The following is an 11,817-nucleotide window of genomic DNA, read 5'->3' on the forward strand; positions in this document are numbered from 1 at the left end:
GTGATTTAAAATGCACGTGCACTTAGCAAACTACGATGCGTACGCACATTGTAGGGTAAAGAACAATATAGGAAATTGCCATAATTCGCGCGCATACTGCCGGGCAATGACGTCACGCCATGTGGTCTATACTTCATACCTTTAAAATTGGATCAAATATGTTTTGAATTATGCCAAATGCTTCGTTGAGGGATTCTTAAGTCTCATTTGACAGTTTCAATTCTTTTGATTTAATAATAGTAGAATGAAAACGGTAAATCCATAAGCCAAATCAAAATTGATTAGGCCTCAAAATTCCACAAACATGCGATTTTCATCGGACTTTTGATGAAAAGTAGATCTGCTTCCTAATTCTATTTTGTAATCAATATAACTTGAGCTATAGAGCGAAATAACCCCAGCGCATTCCAATCTTATTCTGTCGGTCCGTGTCACGTCACTTCCGGTTGATGATGTTCAAGTGAAAACAAGTCCGGTGATTCGGATTTCTTGCTGATGATTTCTGTCATTGGTGTTATGTAAATTTCTGGACCGCAAATAGTCAGTGGAATCACACAAACTGTTTCTAAGTCTTCAGAGGGAAGAAACTTTGTACTTGATTAACTGTTTATATACTGACAAATTTAAAATTAAATTCCATGGTCGAGTGTGTTGCTTTTTTCCGAAATTGAATGCCACTCCAGCAAATATCGCTATGTAGCCTCCTTCTCACAGCCGGTTTCTGTTGTTCTATAACAAAACCGTGAGCTACATGCAGTTTGGGCTCGAGATTCAGAGATAGCCCCGGATAACCGACCGACAGAATAGTGTGAGTTTTGAACAGGTCTGGAGTAGTTTTGAACTTGACCCTCTGTGCAAAGTTCAATGACCTTTTTTCTACTAGAATGAGGGTATGGTAAAACACTTCCATAGCCTAAATTAATTAGGCACTATAAGTACTATTCATCTGCCAAATATGATATTTTTAAACATGATTTGCACGATTGTAGTGGCGTAAACCGAAATCAATAATTCTTGAAACAGATTCATCAGGATCGTTCATATTTAAATATAATGTTAGGTAGAAAAGGTAAGAAGGTTCTATTTCAGGATCCAATTATGCTGGATCTGAGAAAGAACCTTTTCTACTGTACTGAAATCAATAATGCCCTATTATGAATACATGGACTCTTAAGCGTGTACCTCGAGTTATCAATTTTGAAACTGATTTTTGACAATTCTCGTCAAACTTTGTCCATTGAATACCTTTTGGATCTAAATATGGAAGTACTAAGATTGATTAGGCACAAAACCGTTATGTAATCTAAATCTGATTTCCCGTTTCTTCTTCTCAGTACGCGTTAGTTAGTAATCATGAAGAGCACATGAAAAGGAGTTCCTGCTCACTGTGATCATATCTACTCTATTCTATGGATGTATAATGGCATATATTTGTAGAACTGTATTCATTTTTAAGCAACGTTGAACACTGATGGCGGTATTTATCTTAAATATTGCATGTTTTTCCAAGTGGTAGACATTTGTATAATGACATTAAAACATCGATTTTTTTAAATTATGAAATGAAAGGAATAATTGATATTCTTGGGCTAAATTAAACTTACTCTATTTGTAAATAGCGCCCTTAATTTGCACACAAATATACAATTCATAGAATCAAAATTACCAAAAAAGGCAGAAAAAAAAAGGAAAAAACTGATAAATGTTGAATTAGCTTAAAAGTATAATTATGTGTATATTAGTATGATAGATGTTAGTATTGTCCAGGTCTAAAATTGAAAACTAATATGTTTTGTTAGAAAATTAATAAATGATCACATCAAACAACCGTGATTCATGAGAAATACTTCACCCGTTCCCGAAGCAACCCATTCGAACATATTTTCTGGTGAAGTTTTATAATCATGCACACAAACAAACAGGAGTAAAAACATGTTATTTTTTATCTTTTTAAAAACATACAGTTGCGTCCAGTTCCTGATCAGTTTGCAATTTTTCACAAAAAATACCTAAAAGCACCCATTTTGCCAAATTTGCCCTAAAATTGCTTTTGTAAGGGCTCCAGTGTATCGATTGATCGACACGTAGTGGGTGTCAATCCTCAGACGGTAGTATGTTTGTATCTTTTGGCACTTCCTAAAACGTTGCTATAATTACCTTAGCAAACGATTTCAAAGTAACTGTTTAATCTTTGCAGTATAATTCAAATAAAAGCATGATTTAGGCAAAGCTTACAGTTAGGTCCCCTCCTCTTCATTTTGTTTATACGACATTGCTGACAAGATCTCATCCTCCATCAGACTACTTGCCGACGATTGTCTGTTATATCGCCAGATACATTCCGAGAGTGATGCTGCACTCCTGCAAGAGGATTTTGATACCTTGACAAATTGGTCCCTTGACTGGCAGATGCAATTCAACCCTGCTAAGTGTTCTCTTCTCCGAATCACCAAAAAGCGCTCCAGCATCAAGTCAATTTACAACATGATGGGAACTGACCTTCAACAAGTTGAGAACCATCCATATCTTGGTGTCGAACTTACATCTAATCTGGACTGGGGACTACATAAGAATATCACGGGCAAAGCTCAGCGATCACTCAAGTTCTTACAACCTAACCTGTACAAGTGTCCAGAGCAGATTAAACAACAAGCCTACATCTCCATAGTTAGACCAGTTCTGGAATACTCAAGCACCATCTGGGATCCTCACTACCAGAAGCACATACCTTGAAGCAGTCCTGCGGAAGGCAGCTCGCTTTGTGAAGAGAAATTTACAGAGTACAGCTAGCGGTACTCAGATGCTTCAGGAGTTGAATTGGCCTTCACTTCAGGGCAGGTGAACCATTTCACGCCTAACAATGCTCCACGAGATCAACTCTGGAGACTCACCACTCACAGTTCCAGGAAAGTTCCAACCAGAACAGAATTCTATAAGAACCGCTTCTACCCCCGGTCCATCAAGCAGTGGAATCTACTCCCAGCCAGTGTCATCACTCAATCAACATCATCCAAATCCTTCAAACAAAATGTATGGAAGTACATGAACGACCACAAGGCACCGTTGTACATGGGCAGGCCAGCCGGACGTTCCCCTCTGCAAGCATCTAAACTTCATTCCAGACACTGTATATTTGCGCACCTCTTTTATTGGATTTTCTGCACCTCAATTGTTTTGTGTGTAAGAAGTTGAGATGTAAGCCGGAAGTCTGGATAATTATACCGTCTGGTCCTGTCCAGTATAACCTTAGAAGTAGAAACCTACAGGAAAGAAACGTGTTTACCAATACAAAGTTTGTTTGTAACAGTCTTACCTTCCCATTCGCAAATAAATTTAAGTTGTTTACCACAATCATCGAATTTCCAGGTTCCGTTTGACCGTTGGATCGTTACACAGTTGACAGTTTCATTCCATTCCACGTCGCCGTTAATGTTGCTAGAATTTGTGGAAAAAATTACAAAAGAAAAATTGATGAAATCAGCCGTTACCATTAGATATAGCTCAAACCATTAGGAGACCATTTTACTTTTGCTCTGGGTGGGATTCGAACCCGGGACCCCTCGCATGCCAACCACTGGCTCGGCACACTTAGCCACGGGTGTTGGGCTTCGCTGGCCAGCGAAACCGATATCACTTAGGCGATTGCGTCATCACACCACGTGTGATGCACGCATGAACAGCGCATATATCAAGTAGTTTTTGTAGTAATTAGTACGGTTAGGGTTCAGGAACATTAGAATCTCTCTATTATACGTTATGCTTAGCCATTACTGCAAGCAACTGTTCCATCGCCCCGGACGGACATTAAGGAACATTACAACCTTTCTATTATAAAATGTTTGCCCATTACTGTAGGCAACTGTTCCATCTCCCCAGACGGACAATAAGGAACATTACAATCTCTCTACATGTATTATAAAATGTTTGCCCATTACTGTAGGCAACTGTTCCATCGCCCCACGCGGACATTATTTATAGGTTAATAAACGCGTATCACTTGTTGGGAGTGAAATTGTACAAAATAATGCACGCGTACTGAGATGTTGATGCGTCTAATGCACGAGCCCCGAAGGGGTGCATTAGACGCATCAACATCTCAGTACAAGTGCATTATTTTGTACAATTTCTCGAGTAACAAGTGATACGCATTAACCTATTTCATACACGATACAAAATCCCGTGATTTTTGCCATTTTATAACAAGAAAAATGAACACGTCCAAAAGCACTGCGAGTACTACGCGGAGTATGCGCCGTGCAATTATACAATATTTATGCACGGCTATTAATTTACTAACGCTTGCTCTGATTGGTTCTAACTATCTAGGAGTGCATGATGGAATATTACAACCTATTATAACTTACTTGTATGTCATGTTTGTCCCATTATAGTAGGCAACTGTTCCATCGCCCCACACGAACTCATCTTTAGTCTCTATATTGTCCAATCCTATCCAATACGCTGTATCCGTTTGATTTGCTATATTATCAGCTATTATATCCTAAAAAACATTGCAAATTCATTTCGTTTAGGTTCGCCTTTTAGTTTAGTAAAGATTAATTTGTCGCAAAGAGCAAATTATACGCTTGTAAAAAAAGATGATAATATAATTAATTAATTTAGTTTAAAAAAGTATCTTGGATAAAGCGGGTTAAGTTTATTCTTGAAGTATATAATTGACGAGTATCCTTACATTTTCCTGTGGCGTCCCGATGCTAACTAGGTAGGCTCCTATTTCTTCACACCTCGACTTTGCATCCCAATAATTTGACGGTGACGGATGACTTTCGTAGCAGTGTCCCATGAATTCCATTTGGATAACTAGTAATCACACGACATTGATGAGAATTTAATTAGGGATTCAATCATGTTTCACCGTTGTTCATCACCGATTAACAACGATGCGTCCGCGTCGTCTGTGTGGTCTACTTCGCGAAGTAAATCACGCAGACGCGCCGGACGCGAGTTGTTAATCGGCGATGAACAACGGTGAAACATGATTGAATCCCTTTCAACAACGAAAACAAGCTAAAGATCGTATAATTCACATTATTATTTCACGAGGAATGTCAGTTAATCAGTCAGCCTTACAAAAAGAACGGTGATTTCTGTTGACATCAGCAAAAAAACTGAATAAATGGCAATCTTTATCCGATACTTCCAAAATACTGAATTCAACTTGTAAGCGTGATACGCACACAGATTCCAGACATGACGAATTTTATGCGCTCACGCGTAACGCGGATGTGCGCTGGCGTTCGCGTATACGCTTACTGTAATAATGTGGATTCATCACGGATTAACAACGGTTGGCTCCTATACAAAAGTATAGGAAGAGTTGTTGAATAAGCAAATCAACAGCTACCGTCGACTATTCGCTGCAGAAGTGACGTAAGGCTACCATAGCAATAGGTGAATACAATTTTCGAATAGATCGTCTTGCACTACAACGTTCACGCATTGAACCATATATGTCAAAGAAAGATTATTATCTTTGAGCGGTATTGTATTCAATCTATGATTGCAGACATATCATTAGGAAACAAATATGGAGAAAACCTTCTGTTAATAAAATACTATGCTGGGCCACCAGCCTGGGTGGCTCACGCTCCAGTAATTTCAGATGATTGAGCTCAGTAATACATCAAAGAATGTCTTCCAATTCATGAAAACAAATAGATAATCAGCTTATCGGATCGGATTAAAAGCTTAGAGGGAAGGTCTTGCTGCTCAGCGAGTGTTTGTAATTATCAGGAGGTTTTCTTCAAATTCATTCTCTAATGAGATATGATGAGTGCAACCTGCTTGTAGTGCAGGGCGATCTATTAAAAAATTGTATTCATCTTTTTGCTATGGTAGTTAATCCGATTATTACGTCACTTATAATAGGTATATATACGTACGTGACCCATTGGAAGCGAGCTTGACCAAATCATCATGCCATTGGCATGGATATGAACTCGTGAGATAAATATTATCACATTTAAGTATCAATTGAATTGCAAAATATGTTATCAAAACAACATTTTGAAAGTATTTGCAGACAATAATATCACAAAGTTAAACAAAATAGACACTTTTGGTCCACAGTCTGGTGTTGTTTACCGCCTTACATTCGAATGTACAGGAAGAACACCCTGATCAAAGTGACAGTATTTTCCAGTTGGATCACTGAAGTGCGTCACTTTACATGATGATCAATTTGATAAACAGATCTTTCAGAAACGTTAAAACAATAACAACTTCCCTAAACTGTGGAGAGAATTTAGCTGGATCAATTTTTATAAACGAGTTTTATTAGGATTCAAGGCCTTACATTAACGAAGTGCACGACCCAGAAGCCATCGCATTTCAGAAGTTCAAAGCGTACAGATTGCATGGTGAGTGCGTACAATCAACAGTATTCCTCCGCAAGGTACTTCACGCTTTATGTACTTACTCGCGGCCCTGTTATTGTCTTCAAATTTTAATTTGATTAAATCTGTACTTACCACTTCTCTTGTTACAGTTCTCACCAGTCCATCCTGGATTACACACGCATGTGTATTGATTGGCGCCATCCTGACAATGCCCGTTGACACATGGATTGCTTGCACAGTTAGTAATGGCTGAAAGAAAAATGGTAGTTTAAGACCTGGCGTCTGGTGAGCGTACATGGTCTGAAGTTCATTTCAGAGTGAGAGATAATACTATTTTACGAAATGGATGGAAACGGATAGAAACAGATGGAAATGGATAAAAATGGCTCCAAATAGGTCAAAACACATCAAAAGGTATCAGAATGGAACCAAATATGACAAAAATAAGTATGAACAAGTCATAATAGGGTTTACAAGTCACATAGAATTATAAAATTTTTCCTGGAATAACTAAGCACAGCCCGCGAACGTTCTTCGTGATGGCGGTATCGAATCCCGGCGATATTTTATTTGCCACTACAAATTTTATTTTCTTCTTGAACAGCTTTCAATGCAGACTTCTAAGTAAAATACCAGTGACTAGGTTACATATAGCTTTTCTTGCTTTTCTTTCTTTCTTTCTTTCTTTCTTTCTTTCTTTCTTTCTTTCTTTCTTTCTTTCTTTCTTTCTTTCTTTCTTTCTTTCTTTCTTTCTTTCTTTCTTTCTTTCTTTCTTTCTTTCTTTCTTTCTTTCTTTCTTTCTTTTCTTTCTTTCTTTCTTTCTTTCTTACTTTCTTTCTTATTTTCTTTCTTTCTTTCTTTCTTTCTTTCTTTCTTTTTTCTTTCTTTCTTTCTTTCTTTCTTTTCTCGAAAAGACATCTGATACATGTTGAAACGTCCACGGTGGGTACCCTTTTCTTCATTTAGAAATAAGATTTATAATATTGATGAATTTATGACTGTTCTCACAACAAAAATGTTCACTTACGTGAGCTTTCGGCTTGCGGTCGCTAAGCCTTTTTCAAACTGATGTTCTTGATCTTGAGGAGTGTCACATGACGAGTTGTTACAATGTTTATAATGTTCTAACTAGAGAATCATTTATAGAACAACAAGGGTACGCAGTGCTTCAAACATGGATATGTTTTGTTAAAGAACATTTGTCTGTGTAAAAACGTCCACACTGAGCTATCTGATGTTATATCAATGTATCAAACTAGTCAATTTTCCTTTTAAATCTCCAACAGTATAATTCCAACATTCAAAAAGTACTATTGTTGACAGGTTGCACTTTTAATACGTCATCGTGAAGAGCATTTCATATACCCCTATATCAACTGATCAAATCAGGCAATCAGAAAAGCGGTTAGAAAAGTACGCGGAGTGCATTGATTGTGTATAATGGTACTGCATGTACTACGCGCAGTGCTTTCGCACGCGTGCGGGTTGATGTATTTTATATTTGGTTCTATTTTCCCAATTTTTTATGGGATAGTTTTGTTATAAAAACACAGCAAATGGGGTTTTTTCTTGTGTTTGAAATAGGTTAATAAATGCGTATCACTTATTGCTCGCGATATAGCGAAAAATAATACACATGTAATGAGATGTGGATGCTTTGAATGCATTTCCCCTTTCGGTCATCAATTTTCTTTTTTTGTTGTTTTTCAGCGGTTTCTTCTTCTTCTTCTTCTTCCATTAATATTGCATTGTTATTGCATTGATTATGTATAATGGTACTACATGTACTACGCGCAGTGCTTTCGCACGCGTTCTTGTTTGCGCTCAAATGTTCTTATAAAATCTAAGCTTGTCTCCCTCTAAATATTATTGTAATGATCCCACCGCTCGTGTCGATCTTATTACCTGAAGCAAAACTTGGCCTGCACTTGAGTGTACTTCCTCACGGTGAGTTACATGTTAACAAATATAAATGTCCTTTTCATGACATAATCTATGAATGCCACGTTCACAACCTACGTACTTAGCCCGCATTCATTACCACCGTTACAGCAGCTGGACATTGAGTAGGCACACCCATGCACGGCAGTATTTTCTTCTGATGAACAGAGAATAACTTGTTCAGTTTTATTTCAAGAGTTCAATCAGAAATATCAGTGCAATATTCCTACATTATGCAGCGATCTCAACTCAGCAAAACCCAAACAATAATGCAAAATAAATCAATTTCACTATGTTGATGACAGAGGATACTGAAGATACAGCGCGTTCTTCTCTAATGACCATCTTCCTTTATGTGTTACCGCCAAGAGTCAAGAAGAAGTTCTAAAACTGATTTATTTTCAGTGTATGACATTTAATTTTTCAATATATTTGTTTTGTGCAATAAGTTACCATGAAAATAAATAAGAGAAATATATAAAGTAATAAGGAAATAATATGAAAACAGGGGTGTGCTCGTTGTGCGATATTTTGATGGTTGGTCACTCTTGACATTCCTGTCACCTTGCATAGTTGATAAGAAGTGGAAACTTAGCAGAAAATAGTTACTAGAACAATGAATAAATAATATCTAAAAAAGTTACATTGCTTTGTTTACCATCACAAAATACGGTTCATTTTCTTCATGTAACCTTTTTAAGGGACATCTTGTATTTGAAACTAAACAGAACACATCCAACACAGATTTATATTACGCTTGACTGGTGAATTTATTATATACAGCCTGTCTCAAAAAAGATTGTGCAAGTAAAAGGCGCCCTCTTTGGCAATTAGAAAATACCGTTGTGACCTGATTCTTACATCTACGTCAGGGGCGCTGTCTTAGCTCTCAAACGCCGTTTGTTCTGTTAAATTTGCTTGTTTTAATCTCGAGATATGTTAATTAAACAACGAAAGGGTAAAATCACAATTGTGCCACTTTTACTAGGGAAGAGAGCTGTACATGTAAAATCAGTGATTGCTGATGTTGATGTGTCTAATGCACTCCCCCTTCGGGACTCGTGCATTGCACGCATCAACATCAGCGCGCGTGCATTATTTTGTCTAATTTCTCTCCCAACAAGTAATACGCGTTCAGTAACCTATAGGCTAAGTGTGCAATATTTGTTTGTCTTTTAACATGTCTTAAGTGACTAAGAGAACAGTATTTACCATGATAAAATCATTGACATGCACAAGTATTTAATTTTACAGCAGAATGTTAAATATTTATTTATCTTTTTATCTGTAACAAAGAGAATCATTATTCCTGCATCATGATAAATCAGTAAAAAAATATTTGTACTGTGTAATTGATGCATTCATTTGATTTTACGAAGGAACTCTTGATAAACTTGATGCTATCACTGATTTAAATGTAAAGCCCTCTTCCCTAGTAAAAGTGGCACAATTGTGATTTTATCCTTTCATCGTTAACTAAACATATCTCGAGATTAAAACAAGCAAAATGAACAGAACAAACGGCATTCTAGAGCTAAGACTACGCCCTTGACGTTGATGTAAGCATCATGTCACAGCGGTATTTTCTAATTGCCAAAGAGGGCGCTTTTGACTTGCACAATTTTTTGAGACAGGCTGTAGTTTTATTAAATTTGTCATTGGTTAGTGAGGTTACTTTAATAGCGTGTTAATCCACTAAAATGCGATTATCCTAAAGCCGTGTACTTACAATCTGCACAGCGAACACCGGCATCTTCCTTATGTGTACAATCGTGACCGCCCCATCCAGTATGATGACATTCACCCAGAATACTTTCCGATCCTTTGCAAAAAATACCATTCAACCATATCTGTCCAGAGCCCTGTCCAAAGCCACTGTTACGAACCGCTTGTGCAGCACCGTAGGGAAGTCCAAGTTGTCGGCACACTACCTGTGCATTAGCTATGGTCCAGAAGTCATCGCAAACTGTTCCCCAGCCGTTATAAAACACTTCCACTCGACCTTCGTTGATGTTAGAACCCCAACAAGACGTATAAAAGAGTGGTTGGAGATACTAGTACCTTTAATTTTTAGAAAGGGAAAAAACAAATATCATCATCGGGATAACCAGTCAAGATCTAAACACACCTCAGATTACTCAGATTAATCTTAAGGGTGGTAAATGGCTGCATGATGCGCACTTCCAACCTTTGCTACCTAACCCCTCTTTCTCCATGCATGCCCTTGCCATTCTCCCGCATGCTGCTTACCCTTTGCTTTACTTTGATTTGCTATTCTTACTATACTTAAGGTTGTAGACGCAGGAGGCAATTCCATCAGCCCTCCTGTTCCTAATCGCCTCTCTGTAGTCACCAACCCCCACGTTCTCGAAGATTGCATGTTAATCGCGGACCACCTGTTACGGCTTTGCCTTGCGGCATAGTTAACAGACGGGGCTCTGTGGGCAATAGCCTATGGCCTGAAAGGCTGCTGGAGCTGTCTGGAAGGCTATAGAATATTGCTTGCGGAAAGAAAAACCGAACAAACCCATAGGGGCCACTACGTGTATATTTAAGGCAAGTGGCTGGTGGCCCGCCCCTATGTAAGTAATGCAACAACTCACCCGACTGGGAAGTCATTGGCCGTGTGCCCAGTATGTAAAGCAGGTCAATACTCTTAACGAGTAATCTCCTATCATGAAAGTCGACCCCTCCCCTGTTAAGGCCCCGAGTCCCGGTGGCTGCTCGTCGGCAACAGAGTGGCAGGGGTGCTAAGAATCCGCCGGATGATTGGTTGCCATCTCCACAGGTACAGCCAGAGGAAGAAACAAGGAAGACAACCAGGATCGGCGCAAGTAGCCGGAAGTCGACAAAATACCAAAAATGTGACAAAAGCCACAGCTGAGCAGGCCTCAAATATATACAAGGAGCCGCACTGTGAAAAATAAGCCAATAGTGACAAAACAGCCAACAAAGACTGCTGTAGAGGAACCTACAAAGAAAAGGAGCTCCAGTGGTATTAATATAGGAACCTGGAATGCCAGGACGCTTAGGACGGAAGGTCATTGGGAAATCCTCCTTGATTAAGTTAGAAGATTTGGTCTTGAAAACCTTGGACTCTGCGAAACACATCTGACAGAATCCGAGACACTCATCAACAAAGATGAATACACCATCCTTCTAGCAGGTAGGAAAGATGGCATTGGAAGAGAAGGTGTTGGGCTTCTAATATCACAGCCACTTCTTGCATGCCTTGTCAGTTATGAATCCGTCTCTTCTAGAATCCTAACAGCAAAAGTTCAAAATGAAGGATGGAATACTCAACATCATTAATGTTTACGCCCACACCACTACGCACAGTGATGAAGAGAGTGATGAATTTTATGATGGGCTGCAACATCACCTTCAGAAAGTCAATAAGAAGGAGAAACTTATCCTCATGGGGGATTTCAATACCAAAATAGGCTCTGATAGTAAAGCTTGGACTCCCGCAATGGGAAAGTATGGTATTGGTAAGATCAACAGCAGAGGGGAGAAA

General features: G+C 38.5%; 1 protein-coding gene across 1 annotated transcript in view; it reads right to left on the reverse strand.

The window, feature by feature from the left end:
* LOC140154538 (scavenger receptor cysteine-rich type 1 protein M130-like) overlaps positions 1 to 10,680 on the reverse strand; it is a 15,582-nt gene extending 4,902 nt beyond the window's left edge. Inside the window, exons 1-6 of the mRNA XM_072177108.1 lie at positions 10,551 to 10,680; positions 10,030 to 10,302; positions 6,492 to 6,608; positions 4,694 to 4,821; positions 4,365 to 4,501; positions 3,314 to 3,435 (exon numbers count right to left, since the gene is read on the reverse strand). Coding sequence (XP_072033209.1) covers positions 3,314 to 3,435; positions 4,365 to 4,501; positions 4,694 to 4,821; positions 6,492 to 6,608; positions 10,030 to 10,302; positions 10,551 to 10,680 — 907 coding nt within the window. The remainder of the gene's footprint in view (positions 1 to 3,313; positions 3,436 to 4,364; positions 4,502 to 4,693; positions 4,822 to 6,491; positions 6,609 to 10,029; positions 10,303 to 10,550) is intronic.
* Positions 10,681 to 11,817: the final 1,137 nt, after the last annotated feature.

The sequence above is a fragment of the Amphiura filiformis genome, chromosome 1 (assembly GCF_039555335.1).
Source record: "Amphiura filiformis chromosome 1, Afil_fr2py, whole genome shotgun sequence".
Lineage (NCBI taxonomy): Eukaryota > Metazoa > Echinodermata > Ophiuroidea > Amphilepidida > Amphiuridae > Amphiura > Amphiura filiformis.